General features: G+C 40.7%; 1 protein-coding gene across 2 annotated transcripts in view; it reads left to right on the top strand.

Moving 5' to 3' along the window:
* Positions 1 to 15577, top strand: part of LOC146685538 (protein jagged-2-like) — a 53878-nt gene extending 38301 nt beyond the window's left edge. For both annotated transcript variants that reach the window (XM_085442362.1, XM_085442361.1), the window contains 16 exons: positions 250 to 296; positions 852 to 1025; positions 1125 to 1275; positions 1366 to 1530; positions 1816 to 1929; positions 2455 to 2568; positions 2659 to 2772; positions 2857 to 2973; positions 3189 to 3216; positions 4014 to 4099; positions 4701 to 4814; positions 5457 to 5572; positions 5679 to 5939; positions 6437 to 6568; positions 11782 to 11941; positions 12275 to 15577. In XM_085442362.1, coding sequence (XP_085298488.1) covers positions 250 to 296; positions 852 to 1025; positions 1125 to 1275; positions 1366 to 1530; positions 1816 to 1929; positions 2455 to 2568; positions 2659 to 2772; positions 2857 to 2973; positions 3189 to 3216; positions 4014 to 4099; positions 4701 to 4814; positions 5457 to 5572; positions 5679 to 5939; positions 6437 to 6568; positions 11782 to 11941; positions 12275 to 12780 — 2399 coding nt within the window. In that variant the 3' untranslated portion in view covers positions 12781 to 15577. The remainder of the gene's footprint in view (positions 1 to 249; positions 297 to 851; positions 1026 to 1124; positions 1276 to 1365; positions 1531 to 1815; positions 1930 to 2454; positions 2569 to 2658; positions 2773 to 2856; positions 2974 to 3188; positions 3217 to 4013; positions 4100 to 4700; positions 4815 to 5456; positions 5573 to 5678; positions 5940 to 6436; positions 6569 to 11781; positions 11942 to 12274) is intronic.
* Positions 15578 to 21567: the final 5990 nt, after the last annotated feature.

The following is a 21567-nucleotide window of genomic DNA, read 5'->3' as shown; positions in this document are numbered from 1 at the left end:
TCAAACTTTTTTCTTAAATTGCTTAAACTCTTTAGGGTTAGCTTTTTTCCCTCTGCAAGTTAAATTCCGTTGCACATTCTCACAGCTCATCTGCACCTCTGAATCTGCAATTCTTCCAGGCATGGAAAACTTTGCTTTGGTTTCATCGACCACTTTCCTGTAGCAGCTGCACGTTACAACACTGTTCTGCCCATTTTGTCAAAGTCGGTTTCAGATCTGACATTTTTCTTGTGATTGATTATTCAACAGACGTGAACAGCTGTCACGGACAGTGTCAGAACGGAGGGACCTGCAAGGTGAGACTTTTTAGTTCAAACATAATGAGGTCTTTATTGATTTTATTTTTGATGTGATGACAGCAACGGAGAAGTAACATGCTTCTTGTCAATCATCCAAGTACCTGTCACAACATAAAAGAATAAGCTATTATGACTTTGAAAGGTTATCAACATTCAATGACTGAATGAGCTTTTGTGTTTTGTTAAACAAATAAAAAACAAAACTTCAAATATGGACTTGGGTTTGGATTTGAAGCCTGTTTCAGATAAATCAAGAATTAAAGAAAATGCATGGCATTGATCCAGTAAGTCAAGTAAGCTGCATCAGCCTCCTGGTTAGTTTTGCATGTATTAGCTAAAGAAGGTGTTGAGCTGTTTCTTAGTGAAAAACAGTTTTTTCCTTATAACCTGAAATCAGTCACTATTTGTGATGTGCAACTTACCCTTTCCAAATGTCACAGCAGTTGTCATGGTGAAAGCTTGAACATATCTGGACAAAAGTGACAGTTTAATTATCCTCTATAAATAAAATGTGTCAGCAGACACTTTGATGACTTCTTATCTTTATACCAGGAGTTGGCCAGAGGCTACCAGTGTGTCTGCCAGCCAGGTTTTGGGGGTCGGCACTGCGAGGTTCCGAGGAACTGGTGCAGTAGCAGTCCATGTAAGAACGGCGGGCGCTGCCACACCCTGCTGCACGGCTTCATGTGTGAATGCCCACAGGGCTTCACTGGAACAACGTGTGAGGTAAGGACTAAATCCAACTTATATAATATGCAGAAGACAGTTTGATGTTTTTGCTGTAGTTTCGTTTCACAAATGCATTTTCTGTTTTTCTTCCTGAAGTTGCAGAACAACCCCTGTAGCCCAAACCCGTGTCAGAACAAGGCTCAGTGCCACAGCCTGACCGGTGATTTCTACTGCAGCTGTCCGGATGACTATGAGGGCAAAACCTGTTCAGAGCTCAAGGACCACTGCAAGACCAACCAATGTGAAGGTAACCCAGCATCTTCACATTTTTAAAAAATGTACTCATCAGAAAGTGCTCCCCTTGCTGATCATCTCTTTTTCATTTCGTTACCCCAAGTGATTGATAGTTGCACTGTTGCCGTCACAACTAACGACACTAAAAAGAGGGTGTGGAACATCTCATCCAATGTGTGTGGACCGCGTGGCCGCTGCATCAGCCTGCCGGCTGGGAACTTCAGCTGCTCCTGTGATCCGGGATTCACTGGCACCTACTGCCATGAGAGTGAGTCATTATTAGCTGACCCACCCACACACACACACACACACACACACACACTGACTATATTTATCATCAGTTACCATCACTGGGAACCACATAATTCTTACGGTAATTCAAACTCTCACTTCAGCAATCATGTCTGTCTTAGTTTGGTCTACTTAGTTTGGTCTACAGCAGAAGGAAGAAAGAATCTCAATAAACAAAATGTAAAAGACAAAAATCAACAGTTTTGATCTTTTCTTGAAAATTAACAGGGTATTAAAAGAACTCTTCTCTCTTTGCCTGCAGACATTAATGACTGTGCATCATCTCCGTGCAAGAACGGAGGCACTTGCATCGATGAGATCAACTCCTTTAAGTGTTTCTGCCCAGACGGCTGGGAGGGCAGCCTCTGTGATGTTGGTGAGTGTGTGTAGGTGTGTGGCAGAGGAGTGGATTTTTCTCAGTGTTGGTGTAGCTCAACAGTACAAGCTGTAAAGGAGAGCCTGGCTGAGTCATGCAGATTATGAGTCACAGCCATGGGAGACACAAGAGGAATGATGAGCAGTTTGAGGATCTCGCAGAGGACTAGAAGATTTGAGATAAATACAGGTGTAAAATGTAACAATCAAGCCAGCTGACAGACTCAAAATCTATTTTGTGGCTATGTGCTTACAGACAGTGCACACATTTGCAGATGACAGTCTATATTATATTTGAAAGGAAAAGGGTTAGGTTTAGACAGAAGTAATTTATTGGTGAAATAAACATTGACAGTTTTGAGTGCAAAATACTATAATCTCTGCCAAGACTATGCCTGGGGCTAGAGAAGCTTGAGTTTTTGCTGAAGAGTTGAACCAAACTATTATCACACGTTATCTGATTACGTTAGGACGGTAATCAGTAGCTAAAATGAGTGCACTGAGTTGCTGTCTGACTCTTTTCCAGACGTAAACGAGTGCAGCAGGAACCCCTGTCAGAATGGAGGCCAATGTGTCGATCTGCTTAATGACTTCTACTGCAACTGTGTAGACAACTGGAAAGGAAAGACCTGCCACTCACGTAAGTTCAACATGCGAGCCAACTCATTAAATAGACACTTTGCATTGCGTCAAAAGCTTAAAATCTTTTCCCCATGCCATCTCGGTGTAGGCGAGAGCCAGTGCGACTCCACTACCTGCAGTAACGGGGGAACGTGTTATGACCACGGAGACTCCTTCCTGTGCAGCTGTCACTCAGGCTGGGGTGGCAGCACCTGCAACATGGGTGAGACACCAGCATCACTTTTGTTTCACTGCAAAAACACAGAGTTACATTAATGATTTTTACTGTTTTATTTGTTTTTTTTAGCCAAGAACAGCACCTGTGATTCAGGTCCTTGCGAAAATGGAGGGACATGTGTTGGAGGGGGAGACGCCTACACTTGTATATGCAAAGACGGCTGGGAAGGACCCACATGTTCACAGAGTATGCAAAGTTTTGGGTATTTCTTACATTCTCTTACTAACCAGGATACATGCAGATACTGTGTGTTTAAAAAAACGTATGTCTATATACTGTTATAGCATCAGGATAAAATCAGTTACATATGCTTTTTATACATTTATACAACTCACTCATTCTCACCTATGGATTATGACAGGTTTCAAGTTTTAAAGTTAATTATGTCTTTCCTCTTGCAGATGTTGATGACTGCAATCCTCATCCCTGGTAAGATATGGAAATATTTTGCCCTCTAATGATTTTTAAAAATGTATTGGTGCTACAATATATCAGTATCTAAGGAAATCTGTATGTGATGTGTTTTTGTTAATGAGTTTGAGGTTGTTGGTTGGTTGGCTACACAAAACAACACATTTTATAATTTTTTTGTTTTTTGCAATTTATTGAAAAAATGAGGAGTACGCAAACTGTTGAGATCTTGGGATTCTCTACATCAGAGAGGCTACCCTGGACAAAAGCCTTCCCTCCCCCTTGCCCTCCCCTTCAATGACTGACAGGTGGATTAGTGGTGGTTTTGGTTTTTTGGAGAAGGCGGTGGATGAGGAGGGGGAGAAGTGCAGGAGAGTGTGAAGTGTCACCCCTCTGACCATTCACCGACCTCGACCTGGGAAACATTGTAAGGAGTGAAGGTGTTGAGGGGTGTTTGGGGGGGCTCAGTATGTGGCCTGGGCAGATTTACATATGAAGCCTGGACATTGATCTGGGCTCAGCTTCATCCTGCTGCGCCTGAGAGGCTCTGCAGACCCACAGAGCAGAGCGTGGGATAAATCAGGACTACTAAGCTACACATATCTACCCGTTCACCCATTTTCCAGCTATGCGTACATTTTCTTATCTCTTTTGTGTGTGTGGGCGGGGTTATATGGGTCAAATTAGATTATTTACTTACCAAGTACAAAAAAAATTCAGAGAGCTTTTGTTAACATCAAAAACTGAATATTTGTTTCTAGGTTAAATCCACTTTTGATTGACTTGTTTGGATCTGTCTCCTGTCTCCTTTGTAGCTACAACGGTGGCATCTGTGTGGATGGTGTGAACTGGTTTCGCTGCGAGTGCGCTCCAGGATTCGCTGGACCGGACTGCCGCATCAGTGAGTCCCTGGGAACTGGAAGGGGGCATGAGGCTGGGGTCAGATGGGCGGGGGTTCAGGGGTGAAAGGCCGCAGCGAGGGAGCGTGAGCCGATTGTTTCAGGGCGACAGATTAGGAAGCCTTTCAGGAAGACCGTCTTAACCTCTCCCCTCTGCACCGAGCGAGGTCAGAGCTGAAGTTTGTCAGACAGGTCTGTGCGCTCTCCCGTGGCCCTTCTGGGAGAGAGCTCTTCAGAAAAAGCCCCCGCTGAACCAAAGCGTTCAGCGTTATTCTTTTAAAGAGTTTAAAACCAAACCGGTATTTGAGACGTTTTTTGTTTTTTTTTTTAAGTAGAGAAACACTCAAAAGAGAAATGCAACACTGAAAGAAATATCTGTACTTAAAAATATTTTTTAGTTCTTAATGTTTTTAGGTTGTAGTTTTCAACTTTCTATGCGCTATAATCTGAAAAGTTTTTTCTAACAATGCCTACAATGCTTGCTTTTTAAATAAAGCACTCACAGTTGTTACAGTGAGTCACTGGGACTTGTCTAGACTGGTCTATGGTGGGCATTAGAAGTTTAGTAATTCTCTGCACGCTGCCTGCGGTTTTCTCTTTCAGACATCGATGAGTGTCAGTCGTCTCCTTGTGCTGAAGGTTCGACCTGCATGGATGAGATCAATGGCTACCGCTGTCTCTGTCCTCCAGGACATGCTGGACCTCGCTGCCAAGACTGTAAGTACAATAAATAGCTGTTTATAGAGGTTCATAAGATGATGGTTTAGACGTAAACCAGATTTGAATCATTTTATTAAAGAAGACCTATTATGCTCGTTTCCAATATTTCTTTGCTTGGACCTTTTATCAGAGTAGCTGTTTGTTCATTTTTCACAAACGTTTGTCTTTATTTAGCACCCTTTGTGTGCCCTTTGGGTCTGAAGCCTATACGTAGATCCCTTGGCCCTCTATTTAAGCTCCCTGTCTTCTGATTGGCTGTCCCCAGTAAACACAAGGTCTTAAAAGCAGGAGGGGCTAAGACAACCATATTTGCAATATCCTCTGTCTATGACATCAAGCAGAGCTAAAAATAGAAAAAGTATCTGAAATGGAGTGAGCTTTTGGCTTGCAGGACTACATCGGCATACACTGACATCATTATTTTGAACTTCCACCATTTTTAATGTAAGCATTCACTACTCTGATAGTAGGTGCTGTATATGACAGAAGAAAAGGAGAGAGAATAATATGTCTACCTAGGGCAGCTCTATGGCTTTCATGTGACTACAGTGAACTCCAGCAGTTTTATAGGATTATAACTTACATTTAAGATTACATTTGACAACTTCAATTGTTGCTTTAATTCTTTCTTCTTTCCAGTCATCGGACTTGGGAAGCCATGCCGTCACACTGACCTACAGTTTCCTCACGGCAGCCGCTGGGAGGAGGAATGTAACACATGCCAGTGTGTCAACGGGAATGTTCATTGTTCCAAGGTTAGGAATACGAGAATGAATCGTAATTGCTAAAGCTAAGCTAGCTCGGTATTAGCTAACTGAGCGTTTGGTGTGGACCCTCTCTCTGAACGCTGAATTCCTCTAGGTGAGATGTGGCCGTAAGCTCTGCATCCTCCCGAAGGCTCTTCCGCCTCCCGAAGCAAACCTTCCGTCCTGCCCCGGAGGTCACGAGTGTGTGGAGCACCAGTTCCTCACCTGCTTCTCGCCACCCTGTCATCAGTGGGGGGTGTGCTCAACGCCAGACCCCCCCACACCTCTGCACACCCAGTGTGAACCTAACAGCGGCTATCTGGATAACAACTGTGCTCACATCACACTCATCTTTAAAAAGGACAAAGTGCCACAGGTGAGTAAATCATACAGAAGTAGGAACTTGAATCGTTGTCTTCTGAATTTTTTTAAGCTTGGTCTGTGGGTCCAGTTACAAAAGCCTTTTATGTCTTATGCTTTAGTGGCACTGAACAAAAATCTGTGGTTTTACATTGCAGGCACAGTTCACATAAACGTGATTCTTAATGTATTCTCCATACATTTCAAGACTTTATTAATATTAACACATGGCTTTTAATATAGAGGACACTTTTACAAAGGGACAGGTGCTGGATCAGCTCTGTACTGACCAAAAAACTTTGAGTCTTAGCAGGGGGAGGGGAAAAGTTTGTCTGGCTGTCTGGGTCATGCCTGTCGGGCATGTCTGAATGGGAACAAATCTGCTCCTCTGACAAAGTGCTGATGAGGCAAGGTTTTCCCCCTGCTGGGGGATGCTTTCGGATTGAATCCATGTAAGAAAGACTTAAAAGGAATGAGAGGAATTTGTTCACCCGTGTTGTCCGTGTGCCGCAGGGAACCACAGTGGAGAACATCTGCTCGGAGCTGAGGTATCTCCCCGTGACTCGGACGCTTGCTGAAGAGCGGGCATTGCTCATCCTCTGTGACCAGTCCTACTCCACCAGTGATGCCGTGGAAGTCGCTTTGGTAATTATTACACACATACACACATGCACTTGTGTGCACTTGTCCCACAATGTAAGACTGACTTGTGCCTTTATATTTGAAAAAGCAAAGAGCATTGGTGAGAAGTTTTAGGATGATTCTAAGACAGGAAAAGGAAGAAAGAAACGTTTAGAAAGTCTGTGAAGGTTCTCAGTCATACAGGTCATCATAGTCTAAGGAGCTTGGAAAGAAAAGCGACTTCTTTAAGTTGCTTGAAGATGTTTCACCGCTCATCCGAGAAGCTTCTTCAGTTTGAAATATGTATCTTTATGCAAATAATTCATCCCCCATTATGGCTACTGCATCCACCCACTACCATGATTCTGTGGAGATGCCTCTCTGATCTTTGATCCTGCTTACACGAACTCCCAGTCTTTCCTCCTCACTTGTCCCTTTTTTTCTTCTTCCACTTTATTGAATCGCACATAACCCCCCACTGCAAATTGTTTCCAGTAGAGGACAATAAAATCAGATCTTTTTTCTATTTTTGGTTTATTTCGTCCTTGTTTTAGAAAACAGAGAGAGGAAAGAAAGAAGTATTTGATGCTTTTAACAACATCTGGTTAAAATTTAGCTTTACTTTTGGGAACTTGCCGATCTTGCTCTCCTTCTGCATATTTCTTCTTCTTCCTCTGCATCTTTTCCTTCCCTGTCTTCTTTATCTTCTCCTTTAATATCTGCACAATCTGTCTGATCCCATCTGTCTCCCTTGCTTGCTTTTATTTGCCCTCCTTTATAATTTCCCCCCTCTTTGTTTTAGTTTCTGTATTTCTCACTCTCGGCCACCCAGACTTGAGGGAATCAGTCACATCTAAGCTCTTAATGGAGGGGATTAGTTTTTGTTCCTCTGATGTTTGCAGGCCTGTTTTGAGCGACAGATACAGGAAAAGGAGTGGTGAGCCTGACATCCACCCAAACTCCTCAACAAGGCTTTCATAAAAAGAAGGAGGAAAAAAAATAAAAAGCTCCACTCCCACTTGTTGCGGACTTGTGTTGCAGTGATATGTCACCGCTCAGTTTCACGTGCGAGTGAAATCTTTATGATCTGAGCGCAGGCTTTAACCTGAGCGGAGAAAGAAGTGCGATGCCTGTGTTTCAGAATGCATGTGGGGACGAGTGGTTTGTCTTGGTTTGTGTCCCCTCGAACATGTTGTGGCCTCTTCAAATGTTTTTTAAGGAAAACTGAGGGATGTTCAAGAAGTTGTGGCCAAATATTTGAAAGTGTTTACTTCGATTTGTTTCATCAGGCATGCTCATCACAGAGTTGTCCATGGGTGCTGCACAGACCTTTGCAGACTGATGTCCGCTTGTTGTAGGTGTGGCGGTGTTGAATTTATATACAGATATGGAAAAACTAGTAAGGTGGGAAACACTTGTTTATGTTCATGCTGTGTTGGTCCTTTGCTTTAGCGCTTGGCATGGAAAAAACAGTCATCATACATAAGAAATCTTTTGTGGTGGAGTGTTGGAAACTGTTTTTAATTTTAACAATTTTTTGTGCTTCTTTCTCTTCATGGGGAATTCCACTGTTGTTCCCATTACTGTCCAAGCCAGCGTTTCTACCAGTCAGCGCTCTGTCTGCTGATAGCATCGCAAACGTTTGGCTCGATGCTGTTGGCTTTTTGGAGGCGCTGGTGGAATTTCCTCTGTCTTTGTAGCCATGCATTCGATTTAGTTGAGTTTTATTTATATATATATATATATATATATATATATATATATATATATATATATATATATATATATATATATATATATATATATATATATATATATATATAAGGGGTGCAACGATACACAAAATTCACGGTTCGGTTTGATACTTTGGTGTCACGGTTCGATATTTTTTCGATACAAAAAAAATGTTCATGCCTTTTTAATTTGTCATTTATTAAAATTATAAATATATATTTTAACTCAAAAGTACAGTTTTTAAATTTAACCCTAACCCTTGTGCGTGTTTTTTATTTTGACAGCGAATGCGCACCTGCGGACCACTTATGTGCAGCCCTGGTTATTTAGCTCGTCATATTGCAGCCACAGAAATTCTTTTGTCCATGAAACCATAAAGCTGCACTTTCTTTTTGCCTTATAGTCTGATTTGTCATAACTTCTCCTGCTGCTTTTACACACGGACTCACATAAGCTCAGCGATTCTCTGCGCGATCAACCTCTCACATGTTTAAGCTGCAGGAGATTTCACTTGTCATGTTTGCATAGTAAGCTAACGATTAATAAGACGATGTCAGAGGAATTGGTGCACAAATTATCATCACTCACCAATCAGTGCTGTCGCTCTCTATACACAGTTCGCACGATTGCAAAGTGAAAGCAAAAAAACAAGCGCAAATTCAAACGCGATTTCAATATGTCACATATTGACAGTGGCTCACCGATGCCAATGACATAATTACCCAGCTACATTTCTGAAAGAATGCAAAAGCATTGACATATATTTTTCCTACAATAGCCCGACGGGCAGGGAAGAGATAGATTTTGGTAGCCCGACTGAAAAAATTGCTAGCTCCGGGACGTCGGGCTAGCGATATTGCAAGCCCTGTATCTGATTGAGGAATCACTCATCTTTGGAAAAGAGACTTTATTACAGAGAAATGGCTCTTTCCAAAATAAAAGCTATACTATCCGCTTCTTCTGGGCTATATTCTCAGCAGCATAAGGAGAATCATGTGCTAACAGCTGTCTAAATGACTCGGCTAAAGTTAGTAGCATGCTTGTTGTTTTTGTCTTTGCACTAGGATGATGTCGGCGTAAATGTGCAGTCATATTCGTTGTGTTCCCACTAGTGCTTTCAGGTTAATCTCGTTGAAATGACCTTAACGCCACAACACGACAAATCTCCGTTAACGAGCTACCGCCGATCGCCCCGTGCATGGGGCTAGACGGCCAACACGTTAACGAGCTAACTGCGCTAACACACTAGTTCACACCAATGTAATTGAGCATTGCATGGCACATCCAACATACTGTTTTACTTTAGTCCATGACTCGCTTACCTTCAGGGTCATACGTCACATGAAAACCAAAATAATTCCAAACGCCAGATCTGAATGAAGGTGGGGAGGTCCATGTTGCTGAGAGCTTAACTTCTGTCTCGCTAGCTTGCCCTGCGCTCTTCCTCCTGACTATGCTGTCTGTGTGGAGCGCTCAGTGGATCTGCGCTCGACAGTGCAGCCTAGGCGGAGTAGTCGAACACAGATTCACTGAGCGCTCAACACAGACAGCATCGTCAGAAGGAAAATTGATAAAATAAATTACAAATGTTGTATTGTTCGATACATATGCGTACCGAACCGAAAGCACTGTATCGAACGGTTCAATATCGATACGAATATCGTTGCACCCCTAATATATATATATATATATATATATATATATATATATATATATATATATATATATATATATATATATATATATATATATATGGTATACATATATTTATATAACAACAAGGCACTTTGTATTGTAAGGTAAAGACCCTAAATAACCCCAGAGAAAACTGCAACAATCAAACAACCCCCTTTGAGCGAGCACTTGGTGACAGTAGGAAGGAAAAGCTCCCTTTTAACAAGAAGAAACCTTTAGCAGAACCGGACTCCAGAGGGGGCAGCCGTCTGTCGTGACCAGTTGGGGTTGGACAAACACAAACCAACACTAATGAACTAAACACTAAATGTGTTTTCATCCGCTGCTCAAGATAGTCCCAAATAATTGCAAAAAAAATTAATTATTTCCTTCTGTTTGAGCTTTTTTTTGCTGAGGATTACCTTTCCCGCTAGGTAGAAATAGTGTAAGAGGATGTGGACTGATTCTTCTTACAGCTCTTGGAGGGAGTCCTGTCTACATGCCCAAAATTACAACTAAGTTCTTAGAACTCCAGCGTTGGGATGTTTTAGCTCCTGCTTCAGGATAGCCGCTTTCTGGCACAAGAGGAACTTAAACACTAGAACAGTGATTGTTCTAGAATTGAGCACATGTTGCTGTCAAGTGTGTTAGATACATTTCCTCTCCAAACTGGAACAAAATATGGTAAAAATAAATAAATAAATAAATCCTTCAAGAGTATTTGGGTGTTATTAAGCAAACTCGGACCTCCACACACAGTAAACAATATATAGAGAAAATGATGAACCCCAAAAGATCTCCTTGCAGTCTACAGCATGCACGTTGTGCACTGAGCTCAGTATCTCTGCAATGTGATCTGTCAGTCAGTCTGGAAGTTGGGTGTGTGAATGAGCTGCTGATTTCCTCAGGAGAAGAAAAAAGGAGTGTTTGTCCCCAGGCGAGCAGGGAGCACAGCTGGCCTCTTTTCTATTGTTTGTCCTAATTGAACTACACAGCACACAGCTAATCCCCCAACAACAGCCCTGCATCCCCAACTCCACCTCTCTGTTCTCACCATCAGCACCTTATTAGGCAATTAACTCCACCCTCAGCGGGGGGGGGGGGGGGTTCACAGCCTGCCAGATGTTGGGAGGAGAATCTCTTTTATTCTGACGGATGAATGTGTTTTTTCTTCTTCTTCTTTTTTGTCTTCTTACATGGCCTCGAGCGAGACTTTGACCATTTGGCGAATGGGACTTCTTTTCTTTCTCCGCTGCACTGAGGGAATCTGTGTTTTGCAAATTTTTTTCCTTTTACCTACAAATCAGCTTTTCTTTACATCACTGAAAAGCTCTATTCAAAGAGCACTGAAAGGTTTGAGGGAGTATTTGTGTCCCCTGTAATGAAAAGCAACTGTCAGATGTTTAAGATGTGCATTACATATTTTAGTGTGTGCAGGGATCATGATTTGATTGGAACTCTCTCTGTTATTCTTGTCACGATGGTTCTGGTTTTGCTTATCTTCTGGGTTTGGTTTGTGAGAATCAGACTTTCTGGCAGTAGAAAACTAAACGTGACACGATGAACCTTTCAGAAGAGGCACAGAAATGATGTGATTTTAACCAAAAATAAATGCAATGAGATGTTCTCATGTAATCCAGGATTATACAAAAGCAAGTGTCTTCCAGGACCATAATTGAATGAAACCATTAATTCCTGCAATCAGCTATGAAAACACTAAACTTTCTCTGAGCTATACCCACCACATATTCAAATCTAAACGGCGAAACAAGTTATTTTGAATTAAAAAGAGAAATAAATCTTATTGTTCCTGTTCTTCCTCTTTGTAGTCTTTTGAGCAGGATGGAGGATCGAAAGACGGCGACTGTGGACAGATCCAGAAGGTGGCCAGCGCTATCACCACTGCGCTGTCCAAACGCCAGAACAGCACCATCATTCTGGCAGTGGTTGAGGTCAAAGTGAAGGTGGTGGTGGAGTGCCCTACTGTTGGTGAGTTACACATCGGTTCCTCTGTGAGAATTAGTCTACCGTATTTTTGTCATATTTGCTACAACTAGCATTTTTGTTCAATTTATCACTTAAAATTGTGTTGCTCAATCACGAATCACACTGATGTTACAAAATTCTATACAATCACTCTCTGGCCTCTGATCTGCAAGAAAAAACTGAAGCGGTTCCAAATTTAGTCAAATTTAGTTATTATATTCTGTACAAAACAATAGGTACATGCTTTTTTCTTAATTTTGCCGATGGTATGATATATCTTTGTAACATCTTTAAATGCAATGATCTCCTAATATCCCATTAAACCTTCCTCTTCAGGTTACCTGGTCCCAGTTTTGTGTGTGGTCTTCAGCGTTCTCTGGATCTTCTGCATCGTTGTTTGCGTTTGGTGGACCCGCAAGAGGAAGAAAGAGCGCGAGAGAGCGGCCCGATCTGAGGAGACAACAGTCAACAACCAGCTGGAGCCGCTGCGAAGCAACGCTCTCAAGGATAACCGCGACAAAGACGTTCAGTATGAATGCAAGAAACTGATGGGCCCCTCTGACAGGACGTGCGATGGGGCCGAGGGTGAGGAGGACGGGGAGCACGAGGGGGATCAGGCGGAAGACGAGGAAAGGGCGTTGGGCATGGGAGACAAGTGTCCGCCTCAGAAGTGCACCATAACACAGGACAGGGGAATGATGGGTAAGGGAGGGATGATTTGTACAACGCGCAGCGGTCCGCTGAAGGTGCCGCACCGGACAGCGTACAGCCCCAAAGACAACCGGTGTAAAAACCTGAATGCCGCCAAACTCAGCGAGGACATTAAAGATCACTACGTGTGAACCCCACACAGGAAGAGGAGGGACCGTCTGAGTAAAAGGAAGAAACTGCGATGTCTTCAATGTCACTGACTTTTCAACTCTTAAAAGCACCAAAAGTGAAGATTACAGATGCTTTAATTTTATATTTTTTATTTGCCTCGCCTTATTTAAATTCTTCTTCTGCAGCACAGATGTTACTATAAAAAAAAATTAAAAAAAAGAGGCATGAAAATTAAACATGGCTTCGGGATTTCTGGATTGTTACACTGTTGAAATCAAGAATTTTCTTTTCACATTTCTAGATTTTCTGTTTACACACATTTCTTTCTATTTTTTATTTTTTTTGCTTCACTAGAAAAAAACTAACGCTCACGTTTGTTTCTTTGAAACTTTGGAGATTTAACTGAACGTCATTGGCTGGCAGCTGTTAACGCCGTTTCTACTGCGTGGCGTGGTGCATTTGTTTCCTGTCTGCCTTAGCCCACACCTGTGGGCCTTTTCTACACTGTCTTCAAATCATGTGTTTTTATTTAAAGAAAAAAAATACTAAAAACAAGTTTTATATATATATTTAAGTTCTTTGAAAGTTGGCACAAAGTAACCACTGTATAATGCCTGGCATGATTTTTTTTTTGTTTGTTTGTTTACAGTCATAAACATCTTAAAGGTTTATATATCATTTGAAAATAATTGGCACTACTTCCTGCAAGTCTGCATGATTATTTTTCAGCATATTGCTTTAGTAGAAAAGTGCCTTCAGCTCCTATTTTTACTTCTTTCCTTCCTCTTGTAGACTGTACGCAGATTTTAAATACACAAAAAGGGAAAGAAGTCCTAACAACAACTCGATCGCAGTAAATGCTGTTTTCTTCTTTGCATTGTACATATGTAAATATAAAAAATGGCTGTGTATATTTGAGTTTAATAACTTAAGTGATGCTTTGTATCATAGTTATTCTAAAAAATAAGATTGTTTTGTGGTTGTTTCTTTCTTTCTTTTTTTAATTATGTCATTCCGTTTATCAGTGTCTGTTGACACTACGACAGGTTTTAGACAGATTTTTCAGTGCCCGTGGTCCCACTGAGTCATGAAAACTTGTTTAAAGAGAAATTAAGTGTTGATTGTTTGTCTTTATGTTTAGAATTATTTGTTAGAGAGCTGATCCCAGACCTGCCAGCCATTGGAACAGGCTGTGAGGATCAGCTGGGTCATCAGTGCTACAGCTACAGGAACTCCATCATTAACAGTCATTTTCATCTCACTGGAGACCTCCAGAGTGAAATTTTATGAGCATTTGCAATAGTCACCTTTTATTACTTTTGATACTTTTAATTCTACAAATTCAATTTGTAGTGTATTTTCTTTTTTTGGGGGGGGGGTCCATTTGATCTTTTTAAACTTCGGTCCCTGAATTTCATTATCACAGTGTTCAGGGCTAAGTATAAAGCCAGTCCTCCAAAAAATATATTAATATGACTGATGTTATTTTGATTTTATGCCATTTTGTATCCAGATAGGTTCTAATTTATGTATTTGCTCAGTTTTCTGTTGGATTTTTGCTAAATTATGTATTTTCTTTCATTTTCTCCACATTGGACTTGCTGTAACACACCATTGTCATTTATCACTTAATGACTCACTCATAACTGCTGATCTCTACCTTCTAATCCACATTGTTCTTTTACATTTGAAGCAATCCGAGTAGATCCAGATCTAGGTTTCTTTGTTCAGGTTTTCCTCAGTATCATCACTCAAAACGAGTAAAGCTGTTCCCGAAAGCACTTCTTAATTCATTAATGTCATACTCCCTACAGAAATGCATGTACTGACATTTGACAATCATCATTTTGGCATCACAGCAGGCAAGCAAATTGAAGAATTTTGATATTTGTCTTGTCAAAAGCAAAGGCGAAGCGCTGTATGCTATAAATGATGTGTTTCTGTTCATGTCTGGCAGAATGGAAATATAATTTCAAGTTAAGAAAGTTTTTGACTGACGGTTCTGAGGTGCTCTGCCACATGCTGCTTACGAGATTATTGGACACCAAATGGCAAAAAGGAAAACTTTGGTGAATCTTTAATCAGCACTGATGCATCTGATTTCTATTTTCAGTATGTAGAGGACGCAGGGTCCAAACAACTTAAAAGCCCCGCTGCCAGTCTCACTTGAGCCTCTTAGTATGTGAGTTACAAATTTATAGTTCTACAGTCTGCTGACAGCAGAGATGCTGCACAGAGCAGCATGGTGTTAGCTTCAAACAACTCCACGGTAATCATCCACCCAGGGGAAGTGCTGTTTAGCAAGACACTGAAACCTCATCACAGACAGTGTGTTGTGTGAATGGGAACCTGCTTGCAATAGATGTGTCTGTATCCTAATGTACCGCCTCTCCCTGTGTGTATCTACTCTGGTCTAATGAAGGGAACAAGTTGTATTACTGTTGATGTTGTTTGACTGTTGTGGATGTTGTCCAGTCTGTTTCTGCACTAAGAACACACAGGAAGAGAAATGTTTAGTGTTACCTCCACAGCAGTTGCAGGAGGGGGTTTGGGGGTCAGTTATCGTCACTGTTTGCAGATGAATATGATGATTTTTTTTTTCAATATTTTTTGTTAATGCAGATGCATTCATAGAAAACCCAAATAATTTTTCTCTCAGTAAATTTTTACTTTCTGTTAGCCCCACACGGAGGGCTGAATGTGCAGAACATTGTAATTATTTTGTACAATATTTGGTAAAAGTCTTGGTTTGTTAGTGGAATTTTTTTGTTTGTTCTTAGAACAATACTATTATTTATTAAAGTATTTTATACCAAAGTCTGTTTTGTGTTGTCATTTGTTAAAAAGCTGTCATTGGCTACTGCAAATGCCCTTATAACTGGACCTTTCACTAAGGTACTCTTGAAGCTTTCATTTACCTTCCATTCTGTAACTTGTTCATTCTAGACATTTGAATTCATCCTAAAGTTGTAAAGTGTTTCTATGTATTCATTGTAAAATTCCAAGTTCCATTTAGTTCAAATCAGCACTTTGAAAGGGAACATTTTACATTTGTATTCTAGAATTTTACTTCCTACTTAAAAACTCCAACCTCAATTCTCGAGCGTCACTTTCCAGTAAAGTTATATTCATTCGATTTTAAATCCCACACAATTACTTTTTTTTTTTAACCTTTTTTCCAAATTAGAACTTCTACATTTTTTTATTTTAGAATGTCACTTTCCATTCTAGAACTTCTTTCCCTCCTTGACTCAAATTGTCACTGGAACTTCAATTTTCATTCAGCAATTGTGTTTTACAGTTTGCAGTTTTTTATTTGCAGACCTAAATTTAAACCTACCGCATGTTTTTGGTGCTAACCTAGTTTTCACTAGTTTTGAGAAAAGGCGCTGTAATCAAGGAGTGTCAAGCTGACACTTCCTTCCTTTTCAAACTAAAAGTCTGTCCACTTTAGGTCACACAGAACTGCTGTATTGGGTCAATATTAGCTTTGCAAAATGTTTACAGGGAGTGTGGTTAAACTCTCCTAAATGAAGTTTGTTCCATAAACTGAATTTGCTTATGTTTCATTTGTAAAGGGTTACGAAATAGGTTTAAATTGCAGGAGTTCACAATATGAGTTGTTTTACCTTTTTTACTTTCTACATTTCTAAAAAAAAGAAGAAGAAAAAAGTACACATTTTTTCTGCAATATTTTCTATCCTATCTTATTTTTGTATGTAGCTTGACACCCAAAACATTTCTTTAGCCATGGAGACAATTGCCCAGCATCCCGCTCCCACTTCATTTAGCGCCAAGCCAATAAGAGAAGTCCTTTGCATGACTACATCTGCCCCTTTAATGACATGGTGGGAAATGATTAACAGTAGCCCGCTCTGCATGAAAGCCTTCCAGCAGCTGTGTTGGATATCCTTAATGCTTGGTGGGACGTTATGTGCTATGCTGTGTTCATTAACCCATCAGTTGTTTTGGGAAGAATGGGAAATGTGTCTGGAATCCTGGATGGCATAGCTTTCAGGTCACATGCACGTTCAGTGCACATTTGCTGACCTGCTTGGAGTGGAGCACAATGGGAGAATGAAAAATAACGGCACAGTACAAACAGCAGGAACAAGCGATAGCATTAGCAACTGGTGTCGTCCCACAATGTAGCATGTAAACAGAATTAAACTGCTTGTATCAGAGCACCGCCTTGTAATCGGAAGGTTGCCGGTTCGAGCCCCGGGCCGGACAGTCTCCGTTGTTGTGTCCTCAGACAAACTTGACCTAAGAGGCCTGTTAAAATCACATTGTCCATGTTGGGAATCAGTAATTTAATGGCATCAGCAAATTCCATCTGGTGATAAAGTCCAAGGCTTGGGAAGCCACGCGGAGCATTTGTAACTCCAGCCCATCTAGAAAGTCAGAGCAATAAAGCTTAAGAACTCACTTTATAACAGCAATGTCCTTCCTAATGAACAATATCAACACCTTCCACAATGGATTCCTCATGGATCTCAAATGATCTCAGAAAAGATACAAGTGGAAGTGCCTTATGTTCCTCCAGGGGTGAAAAGAGCCAAATAACTGTCTACAAGGAAGTCAAGAACATCTACTTGTGATGTTTTGTTTTTAGCTCAGCTTTTTAAGCACATATGGAGGCAAAAAGTTAAGAGGGAAAACATGAACAGCTCCAAATATGTCGTCTAAGGAGCTTGGAAAGAAAAGCATCTGGACTTTAAGTTGTTTTCACCTCTCATCCGAGAAGCTTCTTCAGTTCTAGGGTCAAACGGTGGAGAGTCCCAGATTTAAGCCCTATGAGAGGGTCCCCCCAAAAGGGACAATGGACCCCTAATGATCCTCTACCTAATCACACGAGCCAAGGTGTGAAAACGGGTGTAGGTCAGCTCATTGTGAAACCTACCCCCACCCTATCATGAGATTTCCTGAGGTCAGATGGCCCAGGATGTGAGTGAGTATTAAGGAAGGGAAGGGATCTCAGAACTGGATTGTAGATGGCAGACAGTTGGTGTCGTAAGCCACCGCCTCTGTTCAAATATGGTCGCTCACAGTGGGCATAGATTCAATTCAATTCAATTCAGTTCAATTCAATTTTATTTATATAGCGCCAAATCACAACAAAAGTCACCTCAAGGCGCTTTATATTGTACGGTAGATACAGAGAAAAGGCCAACAATCATATGACCCCCTATGAGCAAGCACTTTGGCGACAGTGGGAAGGAAAAACTCCCTTTTAACAGGAAGAAACCTCCGGCAGAACCAGGCTCAGGGAGGGGCGGACATCTGCTGCGGCCGGTTGGGGTGAGAGAAATAGATGGCCTCTTTCCCTCCTCTTTCAAACCATCTGTCTTCTCTGTCCAAAATGTGAACATTGGCATCCTCAAAGGAGTGACCTTTGTCCTTTAGATGCAGATGAACCGCTGAGTCTTGTCCTGCCGAGGTGGCTCTTCTATGTTGTGCCATGCGTTTATGAAGTGGCTGTTTGGTCTCTCCAATGTAGAGGTCTGAGCATTCCTCGCTACACTGTACAGCATTCCAAATATGTCAAAATCCACAAGCTTCCTTTTGTGCAATAACAAATTTTACAATAAGACAAAGCCCAACAGGCAGGCAGACATTTAGGTATTAAGAAAATCAAAGATCCAAAGTTGCTTTCCATCAGTTTTTGACAAAATAAAAAAGAAATTATATTGTTTTAGTCAAAATAATAATTTTCTTTAAGGGAAACACAAATTGCTTACATACAATCCAAGACTGGGTACAGTAGGCTGGACAGTCTATTTAGTAAGTTTAAAAAATATGAAATTTTCCAACACATTGAACAATAGAAGCATGTCTCATATATAGAGTACTGTTTAGAAATATGTACCTACATACAAAGTGCAAGTAAACATAATTAACCTCCTTTTCCATTCTTTTTAACATTACAACATGGCTATTTAAGTTGTTGCTACCAGGATGGCTAACTAACCAACTCTTCCAAGTTGGTCCCTGTCATGCTTGAAGAACTCTAACTGATGGGAGATGTGTCGTGGATTCACGGACCATTTGATGCTTGTCATCCTGGATAATTTAAACTACCAACTCAAAATCGTTTCTATGGTGATAACATCAAGACGTTGCTTTGTGCTTAACTGAAAAGTTATCATCCTCTGTACCTAGAAGGATGACTCAATGTGGCAGATAAGCGGCTGAAAAGAATGATGCGCGCAATGTGTAATGATTGATAAACTGTGTTGCAGGTCGGCCAGTTGGTTTCTTGGATGCTGTTAACGGTGCATGGATGCGAAGTTTGACAGTTTGAAGCGGTTCAAAAAGTCTGGTCAGTCTGGATGCTGCACACAAATCAAAAGAAATGTTATTATTTACTTTCACTTTCTGCAATATTAGCTTGATGATTATGCTTTTTTTTCTAGTCTTTTTTTCCTTCAGTTTAGAAAAAACGGATGTTTGAGTCTGGCAGCACGGTGGCACGGTGGTTAGCACTGTTGCCGTGCAGCAAGAAGGTCCTGAGTTCAATTCCAACATCAGGCCGGGGTCTTTCTGTGTGGAGTTTGCATGTTCTCCCCGTGTTTGCGTGGGTTCCCTCCGGGTACTCTGGCTTCCTCCCACCGTCCAAAGACATGCAGCTTGTGGGGATAGGTTAATTGGATAATCCAAATTGTCGCTAGGTGTGAATGTGCGAATGGTTGTCTGTCCCTGTGTGTTGGCCCTGCGACAGACTGGCGACCTGTCCAGGGTGTACCCGCCTCTCGCCCTATGACAGCTGGGATAGGCTCCAGTGCCCCCCGCGACCCTGAAAAGGAGAAGCGGAAGTGAATGGATGGATTTGAGTCATCTGAGGCTTTTTCTAGTAAATCAACTTGCATCCATTGTTCACCTTTTATACACACCTGTGACTGCCTCAGTTTTTCAGGAAGACTTACCTGGCATCATTGTGATATCAGAAATAAGTGAAAGTGTCAGAAGTCAAATAAATCCAAAGAGTTCCAAGCAAAGAAAGTTTTTATCAACATCAAACATTTAATATTATAGACTGTAACTTCTGAGCTGTCCTTACCTTTGAAAATGCTGCAATTTTTTTATCCATCCCTGGAAAATACAACAACCGTACAATTGCTAGTAGACGCATTATGTAGAAACAGTTTGTGTGTTTGGTGATATTTGGTGCACAGCATTCATAGACATCATTCTGTCTATGAATGCTCTTCTTCAGCAGCTAGTTAGATTTCCATCTTCACCAAAAATACATCACATATCATCACTAGCTAGGATGTAGCAAATGAAAAATGAACCCACTCAACAGTAATATGCATTAACCTGCTTGTCAGATCTAATTACTCATTAACTCAGGGTGCAGGAACACTCTTCCAGCCTTCTTTAACCACAGGGTAAACTGTGGTGATAAACAGATGGTCATAAATATTGGTCATGCCTTTATGATCACATGGTCTACAGCAATGCTCAGGTAGGTGGTCTTGTGTTTAAATGACGCTCAGTTAGTACTAAGATGCCCAAAAATCTATTCTTAACTTACACGAGTGACATCCAGTGTGGTCTTCTGCTGCTGTCGCTTATCTGCCTTAAGGTTTGACTTATTGCACGTTCAGAGATGCTCTTCTGTACATCTTAGTCAGCTCAAAGCAGTCTTCCTATTCTCCTCTCACCTGTAGCATCAACAAAACAGTTGGTCATCATAAATTTCTCAGATACTCAGACTAGCTCGTCTGGCACCAACAAAGCCACTTAAATCACTTTAATTGCCCATTCTGATGCCCTGTTTACATGTGAAAACACAATGAGTTGCTGCCATCTGATTGGCTGATTAGGTATTTAAGTTGACGAGCAGTTGAACTGGAATACCTAACAAAGTGATTGAGTGTGTAAGAGAAACATAACAGTACCAAAGATATTTTCAAATCGGTTGTATTTTGAACAAATACAACTTATGAAAGGTTGAAACTGAATAACTGGATCTGACTCCATAAAAAACAGTGTTAGTTTATTTTTTATTTTTTTTATTTTTATAAAACTATCAATGTCTTAGTTTCATTATATGTTGTTATGTACTTTAAGTACAATAAATTGTTTGTGAAATATTACATTCTACTTTTATTTACATTCCACACAGAAAAAAAAGCTTATGCCAAAAACACTGATTTTAAGTAATTTGATTAGATGTAAAATTTCCATGCCATTTTGTGACATATGTACAATGTAAAACATAACATTGATTGACATCTGGTCAAATAACATTTACTTAATTACTTGCATACATTCATTTTATACCAAGCACATTTTCTTCACAATTTTTGATATTTCAGTTCAACTCAAAATTACTGCCTTACCTTTATTGAAGGTCAAAAATATTTTTAGAAAGCTTATTTCATGCACTGATGTTTTACTTAAAGAAAAAAAATATTGGTAGTATAACGCACACTGATCTAATATAACAAAAGAAAGAAGAACATTTTAAGTTTTCTTTGGTGGCAGTGCCAAAATGTGTCAGTATAACTAACATCCCAGCTATAACTCTATAACTTGTTTTTTTTTTAAAGCCTATGGAGATAATTGTTACTGATATTTCACTAAAAAGCTACAAGTGTGTACGGCAGAGTGACTCTCCAACGGGTAACCGGGCAGTGTCTACTTCGTCAGGGTTTCACAGTAAAATCCGAGCTATTCCCTGACCTGCTGGTCTGGCGCCGCTTAGCTTTTAAACACAATGACCCAGATATAATGAAGCTGAGAGGCTCAGTGACTTTTCCCGGCCTCCTCCAGCTTCCCACACAAACAGAAACTGTCAT

The sequence above is a fragment of the Copadichromis virginalis genome, linkage group LG19, assembly GCF_057382275.1.
Source record: "Copadichromis virginalis isolate Kocher_CV1m ecotype Utaka linkage group LG19, C_Virginalis_male_GT1.1, whole genome shotgun sequence".
Lineage (NCBI taxonomy): Eukaryota > Metazoa > Chordata > Actinopteri > Cichliformes > Cichlidae > Copadichromis > Copadichromis virginalis.
Note: the sequence above shows the minus strand (reverse complement) of the source record. Positions and strands in the feature narration are given on the sequence as shown.